General features: G+C 43.6%; 1 protein-coding gene across 1 annotated transcript; it reads right to left on the reverse strand.

Annotated features, from left to right (window-relative positions):
- Nucleotides 1-999: 999 nt before the first annotated feature.
- MASP2 (MBL associated serine protease 2) lies at nucleotides 1,000-18,200 on the reverse strand. The gene is made up of 11 exons (XM_087914841.1): nucleotides 17,826-18,200; nucleotides 16,648-16,870; nucleotides 15,619-15,796; nucleotides 11,120-11,251; nucleotides 6,999-7,195; nucleotides 5,928-6,075; nucleotides 5,346-5,464; nucleotides 4,918-4,996; nucleotides 4,227-4,364; nucleotides 3,189-3,263; nucleotides 1,000-1,815 (listed from the first exon to the last, which is right to left on the reverse strand). Exons 1-11 carry the CDS (start codon nucleotides 17,855-17,857, stop codon nucleotides 1,040-1,042), a joined length of 2,097 nt encoding a protein of 698 aa, XP_087770967.1. The 5' UTR covers nucleotides 17,858-18,200; the 3' UTR covers nucleotides 1,000-1,039.
- Between the last annotated feature and the right edge of the window lie 438 nt (nucleotides 18,201-18,638).

The following is an 18,638-nucleotide window of genomic DNA, read 5'->3' on the forward strand; positions in this document are numbered from 1 at the left end:
TAATGAGCTTCATTTAGTAATAAGCAGTATTGTAATTTAACAGAGGCCCAATGTGAGCAAATGTGTGTTTCGGTTGCCTGCTGAGCATCTCTTAATTACTGAGACTTTGCTATTCAAATGGACATGACGATGACAGTTCCATTTTCCAGTCCAGATTTGTGTGGGTGCGAATTAAATCTTGGCGCATTTTGATCTCTGCAGTTGAGACCAAACTTACAGCTGAATGAGCAGGGCCTCTGGGGCTTTTGCTCCGTTCCTACATAACGCCTGACGCGCTTTCTCTCCCCCCTCCCGCCCCACCGGTTGTCAGTGAAGCCTGTTCATAAAAAGAGAATACTATTACCTCCAACTCTTTGGTAGCTAATAAAGGAATTCCTTGTATGCTAGGTTGATCTCATTAAGATAAGCTTCAGTAAATGTAAATGAGGGGGAAGAGATTGGCCCCAATGAAGTTAAAGATTTGGACTTTAAAATTGAGTATGGTAGAAGAAAAGTGATGGCTTTAACGACATGAGAAAACTGAATAGATGGGAATTATGACCACGATGGGTTGTGGCAGGGAGCAAGGCTGGGGTCTGTATCTATCTGTCACTGTCACTGTCTCTGTCTCTGTCTGTCACTATCTATTTGTCTATGTTTTCTATCATCAATATATTTTCTGTCAGTCATCAATCTTTCATCTATCTAATCTAGATAGTTCTATCTGTGTATCTAATCTAGCTAGCTAGATAAATAAATAGAAAAAGAAAGAAAGAAAAAGAAAAATAATTTGGGAGGAAAATGTGAATGTTGCTGTGGATGCTTTCATGAACCTTTCTGATTTAAAATGGACAGTTTCATAAGAAATTCACAAAGAACCAGATCTTTCAACGTGGTTAAAAATCAGTTTGTTGGTTGCATAGCTTAGAGGCAGATTCCGTGGATCTTTCTTCAAATAAACCCGAGTTAAGTTGGGAGGGTAGGGCTATAGATGAGCCTTATTAAAATCTACAGAACTAATTGCGTTCAATGCTTTATTGAAAAACATGACAAAAACTGTTCAAGAATGGCGTGCAATTAGGTCCCCCATCCACGACATATAATTGGACACTTTTGTGTAGACCCCGTAAAGCTCAGCAGAGCCACATTCCAGACCCCAGGAGACCACCCCCCCGACAAACCACCTCCTGGCCTTAGTATCGTAGAACACCAAGGCTCCTCCGCTGTCCCCATAGCAGGAATCCTTCCCCCCCTCCTCAGTTCCTGCGCAAAGCATATTTTCCGTCAGCCTGAGTTGCTTTCCTTGCAAAGTCCGGTTGGCATAGGCAGCTTTGCATTTGTTCGGCTCGACAACATCTACCTCGGTATACAACAAGAAACGGGACTGCCGGGCCCGCTCCGTTTTTCCCCAGCCAGCGATTATTCCTGTGTCGTTTGTGTGCACCTGGAAGCCTGGGTTGTGTCCCGGCAAGCAAATTGGAGTGATGTTTTTGTTAATGGGGACTTTGTGTTTCAGTTTGATCAAAGCGATGTCATTGTTGAAGTTGATGCCATCGTTTGTGAAGCCGCCGTGGACGAAAACCGATTCCGCCCAGGCTTGGTGGTAATGAGGAGACCGTTTGTTTAGAAGCCCCATTTTCAAGGTCAGGGAAGAGGCATCAGGTGAGCTGCCCAGAACGTGAGCGGCTGTTAAGATCCAGTTATCGTATAAAAGGGCTCCGCCCCCAGTTGCTCCGTGTGCGTCTGTGATTAAAACCTGCCAAGGGAATTGGCCGGGCAGAGCCTTCTGTCCCCCAAAAATTCGTTTCAAAGTGTTGGACGTTTGCACTCCACAGACTGGCAAGGAAGAGAAAGGAGGTATTAGTCAAACTTACTACTCCAGAGAGATTTGATTCTCCCGGCCTCAGTCTACAAAGTCCTAGAAAAGTGTAGGGATTGGATTATGTGTCCCAAACTCAGTTATTTCCCCATTCTTCCCCATCCCAACAAGGAATTCCGAAGAGGATGGTGGCAGTGGTGGTGGTTGAAGTTTGGATGCCAGGTTTGTCAAGCTATGCGGCTTCTCTTTTTCCCACCTCGAGGTGGTGGTTATGGATGACTTTCCCAGAGCTATGGCTGCATTGTAACATGTTATCTGTTGCAATTTTAAAGGCATTTAATGTGGAACATGTTTCTTAGTCACAAATCTAGGCCACATGTTGACGCTTAAACTATGGAAATACCAATGTTTCCTTAATGTGTGGTCTTGCTTTGAGATCTCCCAGGTGCTGAGTGGCTCAACTACCTTCTCCACAAATAGGAATGCTGCCTTATTATTGGTAATACTACATGGGGCCGTCTGGTCTTTTCAAATACTGCCTTTGTTGTCTGATATGTACCCAGTTGTGCAGTTTGATTGGCCAAGTTAATAGTAGATGAGACAAAATACAAAGATTATTTTGTTCTAATACAGAAGTTCTTGGAGAGACTGTTGCAATAAGGGATAAGGGACGCGGCGACCCAGTAGCTAAGACGCTGAGCTTCTCTATCAGAAAGGTCGGCCGTTTGGCGGTTCGAATCCTAGCGCCACATAAGGGAGTGAGCTCCCATTCCTTGTCCCAGCTTCTGCCAACCTAGCAGTTTGAAAGCATATAAAAAATGCAAATAAAAAAACGGGGACCCCTTTGGTGGGAAGGGAACAGCGTTCCATGTGTCTTTGGCATTTAGTCCTGCCGGCCACATGACCCCGGAGACGCCTTCGGACAGCACTGGCTCTTCAATTTTGTAACGGAGATGAGCACCGCCCCTAGAGCCTGGAAACAACTAGCACGTAGTTATGACGGGAACTTTTACCTTTAATAAGGGATATTTCACATCTCATCTAAAAGCTTGGAATATCTGTTTTTAGCCTTGAATAATGCCTACAATAGTTTCTTTTGTATAGTTAAAAGTAAAATAGTTATGCTGAATGAAAAGTCATCTTTGATTATATGTATATGAAAAAATCTGCATGAGATTAAAAAATGAAAAAAAAAGGATTATTTTATACTTATGATTCTACACACAAATACATAAAACTCTGCACAGCTGGCAGGTCAGGAAGGGAAAGCTCTTTCTGTACCACATGGAGCAGATACTGTAAGCATCACGAAGCAAGGAAATGATGCCATTTGTCTGAGATCATATTCTTGTCTTATGTACCTGTTGTAGAGCACTTGCAAATGTATTACCTGGTTCACAGACTGGAGGTGCTTTGTTTCCCTTGTGATCCTTCCAGAAACCATCAGGGGCACACCGGTAATTGCCTGTACAGACAGTATAGTTTTGGTAAAAAGAGATGCTACCCGTGCTTCAAATTGCAGCCAGCTCTTTCCCACCAGTTTTAAATACAGTCCTAACTCTCACCGGAAGGTCCCAGTTTGCATCCCATCGTTTACTGATACCTCTTGAGACCGAGGGAGGAGTCAAGCACATCATCAGTTCAGAGTCCCTTTGCACCCATAAGAAATCTAAGTCGAGCCCTCCTTGAAATCCACAGACTCTTTTATCTACTGCCGATTTGTCTTGACGGTTAGTAGATCCGATTCTCATTTAGCGGTAGCATAAAATAAACTCGTACTATTTTGGGGTCTAACCCTGGCTCCCGATTTCTTGTGCCTGGCGTCTCCCTCTCTCACGCCTCTGTGCATAGCAGTATCAGAAGCCCTGTGTCCCGAATTCCGCCAATTTTACAAATGCCTTACGTTGAAAACTAGTTTTCACTCCGATAGGCGTGGACATGGTGCAATACCAAAGCAATTACTGCCAGGCCATACAAGGCACTGGTGTTTAGCCCAGCATTATTATTATTATTATTATTATTATTATTATTATTATTATTATTATTATTATTATTTAATGGAGCACTTCTTCCTGTTTGATTGTCATGTCATTGTCGAATTCTTTCTCCATGTGCTGATCCACAGTTACCCAAAGCAGCACTTCCTTTTCACAGGGGAGGTCAGTCTGGATAGCCTTTGTGAAACTGTAAGGTTTGCAGGATTATTTTTTTAAGCATCGGATTGTTGGCTTTTTTTTTTTTTACTCTATTGAGGCAGTCAAATAAGGGGGAGAGATTTTCAGAATTACAGGATATTTCAAGATTCAAGAGAATATTAATAAGAATGTCCTGGGTTGAAGATCCTGCTAAATAGAATGCAGAAGAGCTCCCTTACCTAGCAAGCAAAATTGAAGATAGCCTCTTCCGTGTCACAAAAGCTTTCTCTTACCAGAGTGGCCAGTTTTCAGGGCATAGAAGGGGCTTTCACAGCTATAATTGATTTCAGCTTGGTAGGTGGAAATCTCTCTTCCAGTGACATACACAAGTGTGCCGTTCGCTATGTCATTGGCAGGGCCGCAGTCGACAACTGAAAAGGATAAGGAAGAAAAATTAAGTGTCCGAAGGAATGCAGGCAATAGTTACGAGAAACATCAGGACAGAAATAGTGGCAGGCTAGGCAGTAGAGAATCTGGTCCCAAGTCAAAGATAATTTTTATCCGAGACTTAAATTTAGAGACTTAAATATCTGTGATCAGGGATCTGCAACTCGGAGGCATTTGTTTTAATTCTTACAAATTCTTTTACTCAGCTTGTAAGTAACATAAATTACATTCTGCCTCTTAAATGTCTCCCAAATGACTTCTGGAGCATAAAATCAATTTTAAAAGAAGAATTGGAGGGTCAGCAGAAGCAAGATAAAAGATTTCTTTTGGCGTTTAACTCCCCTGTAGTAAATTCATAGCGAAAACTGGGACGTATGTTGGTCTGTCTCTGCTGAAAATATTTCAAAGCAGGCAGATTTTATGCAGTTTGTCTACCACAATTTTCATTCGCTTTGTCCTGTCAGACTTGATACGGATTTCCACAAGCAACAAGTAACATTATGCCAAGTCCCACGTGGATTCTGGGCAAAGACCTACTGGTACATTGGGCCATTGGCTTGTTCCAGGTACCGTCCTTTTGGCAGGTTGCTTTGAAAGATTTCACAATCAGTTTGTTCTGTGGGAGGAAAAATGAAAGATTTCAGGGAATTTGTCTCGCAATTTGAGAATGCCTTTGTTGGTAATCATTCCCCTCCGCCTCCGAAAAAAGACAAAAAAAACCAGTGTTGTGTCATGCAAGCGCTTGATGTCCCTTCACCCCCAACCAGAAAGAACGAAACGGGGAAAGGTTAATAACAGCTCAATATTAAAAGCATTTATAATGTTTGGAGTTTTCCTCTCTGGATGTGAAATACATACAGCAGAGTGACTGCTTTGGCCCAAGTTCCACAGGTAAAATTTATACCTATCTGTATAAGTTGCTAATCTTTAGAAGTAAAAAAAAACACTGTAAGAATATTACACACTTCCAAAAGCGCGTAGCCCACGTTGCAAGAGAGGCTGTAGAAGTCTTTCAGAATATATTTTGCCTGCACTGGAGAGAGACGGCCGTTGGGTGGTGCTTGAGGGTTGGGACATGGCAAAGCTGCAGGGAGAGAGAGAAAAAAACCAGCCTTGATTTCCTACTTCTTGACAAAATGCAATTAAATCCTCTCGCAGTTCTTACAGAACTCTCTACATTTCGGATTTTTGTTTTCCTAGTTTTCCTGGTCTGAATGGAGAATTAATCTACGCAACATAACGGGCTGTAATCTTTTATCCCACTGCCGTCTTCTTAACTGCTTCAGGAACCATCTGAATTGTGAACGTCTTGGTACAATGGGCATAACTTGCCTCAAGAGAATTTTAAATGCTTTGCTTGAGGATCAAGATAAGTACATTTAGTAGCTGTTCCAAGTTACAATGGCACTGATAAAGATGGCTTATGACCATTTTTCACACGACGTGATCGTGATCAAAATTCAGACGCTTGGCAGCTGACTCGTGTTTTTTAACAGACACGTCAGTTTGGGCATTCAGCTACCATGTCTTTCCCCAAGCCTTCTAACCTGTTGTGTCATATCTGAGCTTCCATCCAGCATGAACCCCAGAAAGGTCAGTGATGAACGTAATATCAACCATATTGCTACGCGTCTCAATTTTGGGAGGAGGGGTGTTGCCGCAGAATGGACCGTATTCTTTCTTGGGGGTCTTAACCTGGAAGAACCATAAAGTGTAAGTTATTTTATAGAATCCAACATGCAGATATTGCAGTCCGGCTCTGTCTGACGCCACTGTTTTAAGAAAGAAATGTCCTCGATTATTTTTTAATTTCCTTTTATCTTATTTTAAATGCGTTAAGTTTTGAAGGTAACCCATCCAAAGTGGAATTGGTCTATGGTGAGGCTGCAGAAATTGCGTGAAGTTCATTGGATTCACTGTGACCCAAGTCCCATATGATTTTAGGATATGTCATTCAATAGGCATCTCCCTTCAGCGTGATCCTATAGTACAGAAAGAAATGGCTTTAGAAAGTGTGCAGAAATGTGCTATCGTGTTTTTTTTTTCAAGGCAAGTTTTAAACTTATTTCAGACTGCACCTTAAAATTTAAATGATTGTGTGGCAAGTAGGGTTTTTTTCTTCTTTGGGGGGGAAAATCCTCTTGAGCAAAATTGGAAAACCTGGTCGTTGCGGATAGGACCTCGTTGCTCACAAGTGTGGTGAAATAGAAATAGATTGTAAATGTTAATTTATTTTGAAGGTGCCCTGTGGCATTGGCTGGCTTCATACATCATACTAGATTGTCATGCAATTTGTCTACTTTTGCCTTTGCAAGTCCTTTTTATCAGTTGTTTAAAAGCTTTTCTGTTTCTTTGTGCTTTGCTGTTTGCTTCCTATAGTTTGTCAAGATAGGAGCAAGGCACATATGTAGAGAGAGAGAGAGAGAGAGAGAGAGATTGTTTGTGAACTGTAATTTAGGGCTTAACATATCTTGAACCCAGCCCTTTGTAGTATTCAACAAATCATGACGCAGGGTCCTTTGGGAAGCTAGTCTGTTTGTTAGTTGCAGTGAATTAAATAGAGATGTGAAAAATCCAGTTTTGTAGCACGGAGGGCCTATAAAGCTAACCCCACTGACCTTTAGGATATCATAGGGACACAGTACTTCTGGGTGGTCTTCTACATCAAAGATTTCCACAAATTCTAGGATGATCATGAAACCTTCTTCCACCCGGATGCTATAGCTGCACTCGGATATTTTAGGATACGGGTTGGGATAATTGGGGCTGGAGATCACACCAGTTCTTGCTGTCAACACCTTATTCGGACAGTGCGCTGAAAGGAAGGGGGAAGAATGTTCAGAGTTTTGCAGCGTAAATTCAGCACTGGAAAAATAAACACAGATGGCTGATGCTTCCTTTAACATCTTTATAAACATATTAAGTAAATTTTACAAGTACCAATTGTAGATTCCTCCAACATGGACAAACTCAAACAGAAGCAGACATGTTACAGGTTCAACAGCAACTCAGGAGCTCAGAAACAGACCCCAGTTTCACTTTAGTTCGGCAAGCAAGCAAGCTCTTTCACTTTAGAGCTGAGCACAGAACAGAGATTAACATAGCAGCAGAGCTTAATATAGAGCCACGCCTAGGCTACTTCTAATTTCAGTTTCCAAACACTCCTCATTGGCTGACTTAGTTGCTATGCCTATTCATCGGCTGATCTTGTTACCATGCTCTATTCCAGTTCTGAATATATTCTGACGAAGAAGAAAAAAACAACAACAGAAGCCTTCTTCAGAAAAAAAATGTGGGTTTTTTTTCTGTGTGTGTGTGTTTAAAATTCATATTCAGTTCAAGGTTCACATTGAGGTTTGAGCCAAAAGACCATTTCGAATCCTAGGCTGATGTAAGAAGAAACGAGATGCAAACGTCCGTGTTCCATTGCAAAGCAGGCTAACAGGAGATTGAAGCGTTCATTTATCTGAACAAGCCCGGATAGTCCTTGACTTGCAACAGTCCTTGTTTAGTGCCTGTTCGAAGTTAACAGCAGCACCGAAAAAAAGCAACTAACAACCACTTTTCACACCTACAACCGTTGCAAGCATCCCCATGGTCACGTGATCAAAATGCAGGTTCTTGGCAACTGAACTCATATTTACGACGGCCGCAGTATCCGAGGGGTCACGTGGTCCTCCTTTTGCAACCTTCCAACAAACAAAGTCAACAGAGGAGCCCAATTCACTTAACAGCCGTGTTTCTAAACTTAACAACTGCAGCAATTCGCTTAACAATCGTGGCAAGGAAGTTTGCAAAACAGGAACAGGGCTCACTTAGCAAATGGTCCCTTTCAACCACAGAAATTTTGGGCATCGATTGTGGTCGTATGTCGAGGACTATGTGTACTGCCTAGTTTTAGCAATGACGGGGCTGTTTTAAGTCTTCTCTTTAAGATAACGATGGGTGCTTTCTATCATTTCTTATCTAAAGTGGTCCAGGTACAGCCTGGGTACCTGTCCTTGCAGAAGAAGAAAGAGTTTTCCTGTTTTGATTCATCACCAAAGACGAATTTGCAGTTCCCAACAGAGAGAGAGAGAAAATGTTTTTGGTTGTGGTTTCAATTTGTGCCACAGCCATCTCCCTCTTTCCTTTTCGGTATCTCCCAAAATACAAGTCACCTCCCGACAGCTCTGTTCATGGTTGCCAGGTGTATAGGAGAAGTAATAGAGCAGTGATGGCTAACCCTTTTGGGGTCCTGTGCCAAAAATTGTGTGCGGGCTTGCACGCTCACACTCGTGTGCCAGCACCCAGAAGGCAATGCGTGCCCCCCACGGCCCCTACGCATGCGCGTGCAATCTCCACCCACCCCACCGCCCCCTTACCTGCACTGCACCTCACAGCTGATTTTCAGTTTGTTCGAGGCCTTTTTTGGCCTCCCAAAGGCTTGAGGAGGGCTTCCGCGGGCTTTGCAGGCTGAAAACTAGCCCCGTTTGTGGTATTTTCAGAAAAACAGGAAGTGACGAAACGGAGCTAGTTTTCAGCCTGCAAAGCCTGCAGAAGCCTTCCTCAAGCCTTTGGGAGGCCCCAAAAGGCCTCAAACCAGCCGAAAATCAGCTGTGAGGCGTGTGCATGCCCAGTGAAGTAAGTTTGCCTGCAGCTCATATGCTGGCACAAATGGCTCTGCGTGCCATAGGTTCGCCATCACGGTAATAAGAGTTTCCATGGTAAAATCCAGCATGGTATGTCTTTTTGTGGCTGATAAATTTATAGCCACAGCGTCTCCCTCTGATAACCCGAGGCAGGACTTCCCATCTAACAAATCTCTGCTAATTTCCCCTCCGTACCTTTGATTTAAGTTTAATGTAAATGAAATATAGTGAGTTTAATTAGGCTGTTACAAGTTCTGATAGGTAAAAAAAAGGAGGGGGGAAGTTGCTTGTCACCCTGGAGACTGTAGGTTGTATATCACTGCCTTAAGGAATGCCAGGGAATGGAAGAAGGTGAAAAGTGAACTCTCTAGAATCTAGTGCTGCTGCATCCTTTTCGGACAACGCTCGTGGACCATTAAAATTTAATGCAGTTCAATTTATGATTAGAGGGTTTGGGTGCTGGTAAGAGAGCCGTATCGACAGAGGTGTCACACAAATACTGTTCAATTAATGCATAGCGTGGCAGGCATTAATATTAATTCAGCATTCCTTATCAAGGGCTATATTTTTGTTTTGTAGAAACACACACACACACACACACACACACACATCCCTTGCACAAAAGCAGCCCTTTTTCCCCTCCACCCCTATTTCTGTCTTTGGCCATAAACTCCAGCTGAGTTTTAGGAGTATCAAGGGAGCATTCAATTACACTTAGGCCTTTTTTCTTTTTTTATTGGAGATTACACTGCAGGGCCCACCAGAGATTTGAACTCCGAGAAACAAGCCTATCTCAACTTGCAAAAGTGTGATTGCCGGATCATTAGGTCTGAAATTAACAGTTGCCCATAAATTTGGTTACTGAATGGAGTGGAAAAACATGGCAAAGACTCGACAAGTAGAAAATAAAGGTGAGAGAAAGTGGTTGGTTCTGTGAATGAGCTGAGATTATATGAAGCATAAACCCGATTTACCAACAAGGATGGCTAAGATCTGTAGTAAGGACAGAAAGCGTTACAGGTTAGGGCCAAGTGTGAACAGCTCAACTACAAACAATCTATGGGTGTCTAAGCTTAACCATCAATTCCTCACTGGAAACTCATTTGAGACGATGGGTCTTACGGGTGAAATAAACCAAGAGTTGGTTTGAACTTTAGGCTCCTATAGGAAAGAGTGGTGTGGTGGCCTAGAGGCGGAGCTCTCGCCTCACAATCAGGAGGCTGTGAGTTCGATCCTAGGTAGAGACAGATATCACACTGAGAATATACACGCTAAACAAAACTCCGCATTGGCAACAAGGAAGGGCATCCGGCCATTAAAACACTCTGCTAGCTCCATTCAGTTGCCCAGACTTCACCCTGCAAGGATGCTGCAATTTGGATGGACAAGAGAACCTGCCTGTCCTGGCATCAAATGCCATGGAAGCTTATTGTGATTCTGCTTCAACTTCATCCTGATTTCTCCTTTTCCCCTAAGAAGCCCGCCGGACCTGTGTAGGAGACTGTTTCCATATACGATCCTTTGACTGTACACTCTTCCCCTCCTCTCAGGTCCAGCTTGTGACCTCTTTAGGTTCCCCTTTTCCTCTCGTGTCGAGTGCCATTGCAAAATAAAACATTGCAGGAAATGTGGGACAGGGTGGAAGCCATTTTATTAACCACAGGAGGCAGATGGACGATGAGAGAAGCGGAAAGAAGAGCTAGATGCCGAATGAGCCCTCTGTGGGTTTTCGGGAGAAGACTACAGGTGGCACCACTGTCTCCATCTCTGTCTAAGCTGAGGTTTATTTCACGCTGGAAAATAGAAAAGGGAGAAAGAGAAAGATGGAAAAGAAGAAAACGACGCTGGTGAATATAATCCTTGCTGACTGGGTGGCATAGCAGATGATAATCTGTTTTCTTTTTCTAGAGTTTTTAAAGGTACTCGATCGGCTTAACTTGTTCTAAATCACAATAAAACCTGCAGCCCATTCCAACAGCGAAGCAGCTGCTTGCGTAAACAAATTAGGGAAATGAAGATTTAAAAAATAATAATAAAAGGTTCGGGTATCACACTCTGGCCAATTTTTGACCACTTCATCCTCCCCGCTTTCTAGGAAGTGGACTCACCTTTGCAAGTCTTCTTGTCCCTGTGCAGAAGATAGCCAATTTGGCAACTGCAATAGAAGCCGCCCAGGTAATTGTGACAGTAGTGGTCACAAGGCAACTCTTCATCAAGCTGCCCTTCGCACTCATCGATGTCTAAAAGAGAAAAACAAACGGAGGACCAAGATTGGCTGGTGGGATAAAAGGTGGCTCTTCCGGGCATGGTTTGTAGAAGTAGAGGCAGCGGGGTGGCTGCTCACGCACAACATGGGAAATACCAAAACTGGATTGTAAGCTGTGTCAGTTTATGGGTCTCCCTGGTCCAAAGCTCTTTGGTTTTCCATGTCTTTTGCAGATCTCTCCAAAATTTAATGTTACGACCCCTCCATTTTGATTGAGAGAATACGCACAAAACTATACTGTGACTTCGGGAGCACATTCTGTGCAATGATGGTATGCTACCGGTTTGGCCCAGTTTTTACAAACGGGTAGCCTTTGATCAGCTGAGAGGATAAAAGACTGAATAGCACATGGGAGACTTGCTCGTTGCTTTTCATTTCTTCATCCTCTCAGCTGCTTGGCTTGTTAGGGCATACACGTGTGCATGCACACGCAGGATCACCCACTGAACTGGTAGCAACTAAGGCAGGATCCTACTATTGATTCCATGTGAAAAGAAAGCCGACAAAACTAAATAAAAACCCCACTCCCTACTTCTAAATTTATTGATTGTGACAAGGGGCAGCAATTCTAGATTTGCCTCAAGAATTGTTTCCAGGAGATGCCAGAGTCTGAATCTTCTGCCGACCAAATATGTGCCAATTATGACACCCCATGATCAGGAAGCTACTTCCTACCATATCAGATGCCCATTGACTCAAAACTGCCTCCATCAATGGGGTCTCAGGCAGACCCTTTCCCATAACGTTGCCACCTTTTCCCCACCTCCCTAGAGTCATCAAAACACAGAGCCGCCTCTAGCTATTTCCTGCTCTCACCTTCAGCAGCGTAGAAGGCCTCAAAACCTGTGAACTGCTTCTCGTTGGAGTAATCCGATCTGAAAGTCACTGCTAAGTTATTATCAATGGAGCGATATATATTTTTCCCGGGGGCCTCCTCGGTGTCCGTGCTCTCTTGCCCACAGAGAGTGGCCACAGCCTTTCCTCCCGAGTTCAGCTGTAAAGCAAACACAGAATCAGCTTTGCCAGTGAGGTTAATCTTCCCCCCCAAGTTTCTGTGGGGACCTGGTAGGACACACGCAGTCTAGCTTTACAGTGGTTTACTGAAAACTAGCCCCGTTTGTGGTATTTTCAGAAAAACAGGAAGTGACGAAACGGAGCTAGTTTTCAGCCTGCAAAGCCTGCAGAAGCCTTCCTCAAGCCTTTGGGAGGCCCCAAAAGGCCTCAAACCAGCCGAAAATCAGCTGTGAGGCGTGTGCATGCCCAGTGAAGTAAGTTTGCTCTGCAGTTCATATGCTGGCACAAATGGCTCTGCGTGCCATAGGTTCGCCATCACGGTAATAAGAGTTTCCATGGTAAAATCCAGCATGGTATGTCTTTTTGTGGCTGATAAATTTATAGCCACAGCGTCTCCCTCTGATAACCCGAGGCAGGACTTCCCATCTAACAAATCTCTGCTAATTTCCCCTCCGTACCTTTGATTTAAGTTTAATGTAAATGAAATATAGTGAGTTTAATTAGGCTGTTACAAGTTCTGATAGGTAAAAAAGGAGGGGGAAGTTGTTGTCACCCTGGAGACTGTAGGTTGTATATCACTGCCTTAAGGAATGCCAGGGAATGGAAGAAGGTGAAAAGTGAACTCTCTAGAATCTAGTGCTGCTGCATCCTTTTCGGACAACGCTCGTGGACCATTAAAATTTAATGCAGTTCAATTTATGATTAGATGGTTTGGGCGCTGGTAAGAGAGCCGTATCGACGAGAGGTGTCACACAAATACTGTTCAATTAATGCATAGCGTGGCAGGCATTAATATTAATTCAGCATTCCTTATCAAGGGCTATATTTTTGTTTTGTAGAAACACACACACACACACACACACACACACTTATCCCTTGCACAAAAGCAGCCTTTTTTCCCCTCCACCCCTATTTCTGTCTTTGGCCATAAACTCCAGCTGAGTTTTAGGAGTATCAAGGGAGCATTCAATTACACTTAGGCCTTTTTTCTTTTTTTATTGGAGATTACACTGCAGGGCCCACCAGAGATTTGAACTCCGAGAAACAAGCCTATCTCAACTTGCAAAAGTGTGATTGCCGGATCATTAGGTCTGAAATTAACAGTTGCCCATAAATTTGGTTACTGAATGGAGTGGAAAAACATGGCAAAGACTCGACAAGTAGAAAATAAAGGCGAGAGAAAGTGGTTGGTTCTGTGAATGAGCTGAGATTATATGAAGCATAAACCCCGATTTACCAACAAGGATGGCTAAGATCTGTAGTAAGGACAGAAAGCGTTACAGGTTAGGGCCAAGTGTGAACAGCTCAACTACAAACAATCTATGGGTGTCTAAGCTTAACCATCAATTCCTCACTGGAAACTCATTTGAGACGATGGGTCTTACGGGTGAAATAAACCAAGAGTTGGTTTGAACTTTAGGCTCCTATAGGAAAGAGTGGTGTGGTGGCCTAGAGGCGGAGCTCTCGCCTCACAATCAGGAGGCTGTGAGTTCGATCCTAGGTAGAGACAGATATCACACTGAGAATATACACACTAAACAAAACTCCGCATTGGCAACAGGAAGGGCATCCGGCCATTAAAACACTCTGCTAGCTCCATTCAGTTGCCCAGACTTCACCCCAATTTGGATGGTCAAGAAAACCTGCCTGTCTTGGCATCAAATGCCATGGAAGCTTATTGTGATTCTGCTTCAACCTCATCCTGATTTCTCCTTTTCCCCTAAGAAGCCCGCCGGACCTGTGTAGGAGACTGTTTCCATATACGATCCTTTGACTGTACACTCTTCCCCTCCTCTCAGGTCCAGCTTGTGACCTCTTTAGGTTCCCCTTTTCCTCTCGTGTCGAGTGCCATTGCAAAATAAAACATTGCAGGAAATGTGGGACAGGGTGGAAGCCATTTTATTAACCACAGGAGGCAGATGGACGATGAGAGAAGCGGAAAGAAGAGCTAGATGCCGAATGAGCCCTCTGTGGGTTTTCGGGAGAAGACTACAGGTGGCACCACTGTCTCCATCTCTGTCTAAGCTGAGGTTTATTTCACGCTGGAAAATAGAAAAGGGAGAAAGAGAAAGATGGAAAAGAAGAAAACGACGCTGGTGAATATAATCCTTGCTGACTGGGTGGCATAGCAGATGATAATCTGTTTTCTTTTCTAGAGTTTTTAAAGGTACTCGATCGGCTTAACTTGTTCTAAATCACAATAAAACCTGCAGCCCATTCCAACAGCCAAGCAGCTGCTTGCGTAAACAAATTAGGGAAATGAAGATTTAAAAATAATAATAAAAGGTTCGGGTATCACACTCTGGCCAATTTTTGACCACTTCATCCTCCCGCTTTCTAGGAAGTGGACTCACCTTGCAAGTCTTCTTGTCCCTGTGCAGAAGATAGCCAATTTGGCAACTGCAATAGAAGCCGCCCAGGTAATTGTGACAGTAGTGGTCACAAGGCAACTCTTCATCAAGCTGCCCTTCGCACTCATCGATGTCTAAAAGAGAAAAACAAACGGAGGACCAAGATTGGCTGGTGGGATAAAAGGTGGCTCTTCCGGGCATGGTTTGTAGAAGTAGAGGCAGCGGGGTGGCTGCTCACGCACAACATGGGAAATACCAAAACTGGATTGTAAGCTGTGTCAGTTTATGGGTCTCCTGGTCCAAAGCTCTTTGGTTTTCCATGTCTTTTGCAGATCTCTCCAAAATTTAATGTTACGACCCCTCCATTTTGATTGAGAGAATACGCACAAAACTATACTGTGATTCGGGAGCACATTCTGTGCAATGATGGTATGCTACCGGTTTGGCCCAGTTTTTACAAACGGTAGCCTTTGATCAGCTGAGAGGATAAAAGACTGAATAGCACATGGGAGACTTGCTCGTTGCTTTTCATTTCTTCATCCTCTCAGCTGCTTGGCTTGTTAGGGCATACACGTGTGCATGCACACGCAGGATCACCCACTGAACTGGTAGCAACTAAGGCAGGATCCTACTATTGATTCCATGTGAAAAGAAAGCCGACAAAACTAAATAAAAACCCCACTCCCTACTTCTAAATTTATTGATTGTGACAAGGGGCAGCAATTCTAGATTTGCCTCAAGAATTGTTTCCAGGAGATGCCAGAGTCTGAATCTTCTGCCGACCAAATATGTGCCAATTATGACACCCCATGATCAGGAAGCTACTTCCTACCATATCAGATGCCCATTGGACTCAAAACTGCCTCCATCAATGGGGTCTCAGGCAGACCCCTTTCCCATAACGTTGCCACCTTTTCCCCCACCTCCCTAGAGTCATCAAAACACAGAGCCGCCTCTAGCTATTTCCTGCTCTCACCTTCAGCAGCGTAGAAGGCCTCAAAACCTGTGAACTGCTTCTCGTTGGAGTAATCCGATCTGAAAGTCACTGCTAAGTTATTATCAATGGAGCGATATATATTTTTCCCGGGGGCCTCCTCGGTGTCCGTGCTCTCTTGCCCACAGAGAGTGGCCACAGCCTTTCCTCCCGAGTTCAGCTGTAAAGCAAACACAGAATCAGCTTTGCCAGTGAGGTTAATCTTCCCCCCCAAGTTTCTGTGGGGACCTGGTAGGACACACGCAGTCTAGCTTTACAGTGGTTTACAGTCCTCTCTAAGCAGCTTACAGAGTCAGGCTATTGCCCCCAACAATCTGGGTCCTCATTTTGCTGATCTGGCAAAGACAGAAGGCCGAGTCAACCTTGAGCAGTTCAGGATCGAACTGCTGGCAGTTGGCAGAATTAGCCTGCAATATTGCATTCTGACCACAGGTAGCTCTTACCTACCATCTATCGCTATTTCATCCACCCATCATCTTTTTCATATCTATCTATCTATCTATCTATCTATCTATCTATCTATCACAGTAGCACTTAGACTTATATACCGCTTCAGCCCTAAGTGGTTTACAGAATCATCCTCTTGCCCCCAACAATCTTGGTCCTCATTTTACCCACCGCGGAAAGTTGGAAGGCTGAATCAACCTTGAACCAGTCAGGATCGAACTCCTGGCAGTCAGCAGAATTAGCCTGCAATACTACAATCTCACCACTGCACTACCATGGCTCTTGCAGCAATAGCATTTAGACTTATATGCCTTTTCAGCCCTCTCTAAGCGGTTTACAGAGCCAGCCTACCGGCCCCAACAATGTGGATCTTCATTTTACTGATCTCAGATGGACGGGAGGCTGAGCCAGAGAATCTCGTTCCACTTTCTCAGAGCTAAGCAAATATGAAACAAGGGGTCAGGTTGCTTGCTCACTCGTACCAAAAATGCTCTCGCTGGTGGCTCTACACAGTATAAACCTCAATATGCACACAAAGCCTTGCTACATGGTAGTTGGACGTACTTTGACATAGTCGTATTCACACTGGTAAGACAGCTCAAGGTTGAAGTGAGTAAAATAGAGGCGGACGGCATATCCGTGAGGCACAGTGATATTCCATATCCTCTCCTTGCTGTTAGGGTAGACATTGGGGAAATCCGGAGAGGCGATCCTCCCGTACATTTTGTCCAGCTGAAGAACATCACCAAGCATCCCAGGCCACAAAGTGAGGAGAAGAAAGCAAAATCTGTGACAGAGGAAATAGGGAAAGTTTTACACACACACACACACACAAACCAGGCTGGCTGATCCTTCACTCATCCTCTTCCTTCCTCTTCTCCCTTCCTTCCTCTTCAGATTTCTGAGCCTGTCTGCCTTCATTGCCCCTCTTAAAAATATTCCATAAAGCTCAAGAGTCAGATGTAAAAAAAAACCTGTTTCAATGCCATTACTAAAACAGGCACACATTGATTGAATTCTGCAGACAATCCTGTAGACATTCAAGCTTCAGTTCTTATCTGTCCAAGCCAGAATTGCCAATTTGTCATCACTGTCATCACCCTATAGAAGCTGAATTTAAGAAAGCCCACTACACTTCATTAAGCAGAAAGAACACCAGAAAAAAAGCCACAGTTGATCAAATTAAACACTGATTTAATATGGTATCTTGTCTCCCTCCATACCCGAATAAGATTCCTCACGGAAGCAGGACGTGACCCCGCTCTTCTCCATTAATTTACCAAACAGCCTACTAAAGTCGTGTAAGTTGATGGAGGACATACTGTCTACAGAAATGTCCGTAGGCGTGGAGGAGGGAGGCAATCACATGGACAGGTGAACAATTTGACAAGCACAGAGCAAGCTCACAACAAACCACGCATTGCCCAAAGGAACTGAATTATGAAAATTACGAATTATTTCCCCATAGAAACAAGGTAATGGCAGTTGCATAGGTATTGGTAGAAATCATTACATTGGAGAGAAAGGAAGACTTCTCAATTTGTTCTTCTTCCCATACAAAGAGATAAAAGTTAGGTTCTTCCCAGAGGCCAAGTTGTATCTCAATGTGTTGTAGAAGAAATTGCTTCTCAAAAAAAAAAAATATTAGTTTTTTTTTACAAGGATCAGGGAAATTTTGGCGGGTCAAAAGTATGAAAAACAAGTTCACACCTTATTTAATTCCCACCGTGCATAGAACGTACCTCATCCCAGCAGCGTTCCTGTCTGTTTCCATCTGGGTTTTGCAGTCAATAGCTTTCCACGGCCTATTTACCTTGTTGAGGAAAGCTTTTCCTGTGTTGGTTCAGGAATATTTGCCTGAATTTTGAACTCTGGTCTTACGTTTCTCTTAAAACAGGCATGTGGCGGAAGTTGGGAAGGGCTTTCGTCGATTCGTTCTTGGCCTCCCCTCTCTTCTTTCCCTTAAAGAAAGACACACCTAAAGTCTTTCAACGTTTAAGTTTGTTCTGAGCTAGGCTAAGTTGACAAAAAAAATAAAATAACCCAGCACTTGTGGGTGTAGTAAGTGAGATAAATGGGGAAGGTACAGGGAAGTACATAATTTTCTGGGCTGAGGGGGGAGGGAGGGATTATATTTGGCAATAGCCATTGTGTTTCGTCAGCTGGGTCTTTCCCCTCTCTTGTGTAATGTCCGTAAACGTATAAAAAAATCCAGGCACCTCTTCTGCAGCTGGAGAAAGAAAGGGACGGAGGGAAGAAAATACCGTGTGGGCAATGCCAGGAGTAGTGAATGGTGCCTGGAACCTTAAAACGATTGTTCCTTGCCTTAAATACACGAATGAGGACGTTTTTCCCCTTTTATTGCATTTCTAAATCAGACCTGAAAGAAAATACTCTATAAACATTTTGTTTTCCCTTATTGTTTACTCACCACCCTTGAAAATCACTCCGATAATAGAGATGCTTTTACGTTGAATACCGTGAATTCTGGTTTCACAGTCTATTTCACATTTCTTCCACATTTACTAAGACACCTCTACTCTCTACACAAGTAC

Source organism: Pseudonaja textilis, chromosome 18 (genome assembly GCF_049901715.1).
Source record: "Pseudonaja textilis isolate UNSWEBS1 chromosome 18, rPseTex1.2, whole genome shotgun sequence".
NCBI lineage: Eukaryota > Metazoa > Chordata > Lepidosauria > Squamata > Elapidae > Pseudonaja > Pseudonaja textilis.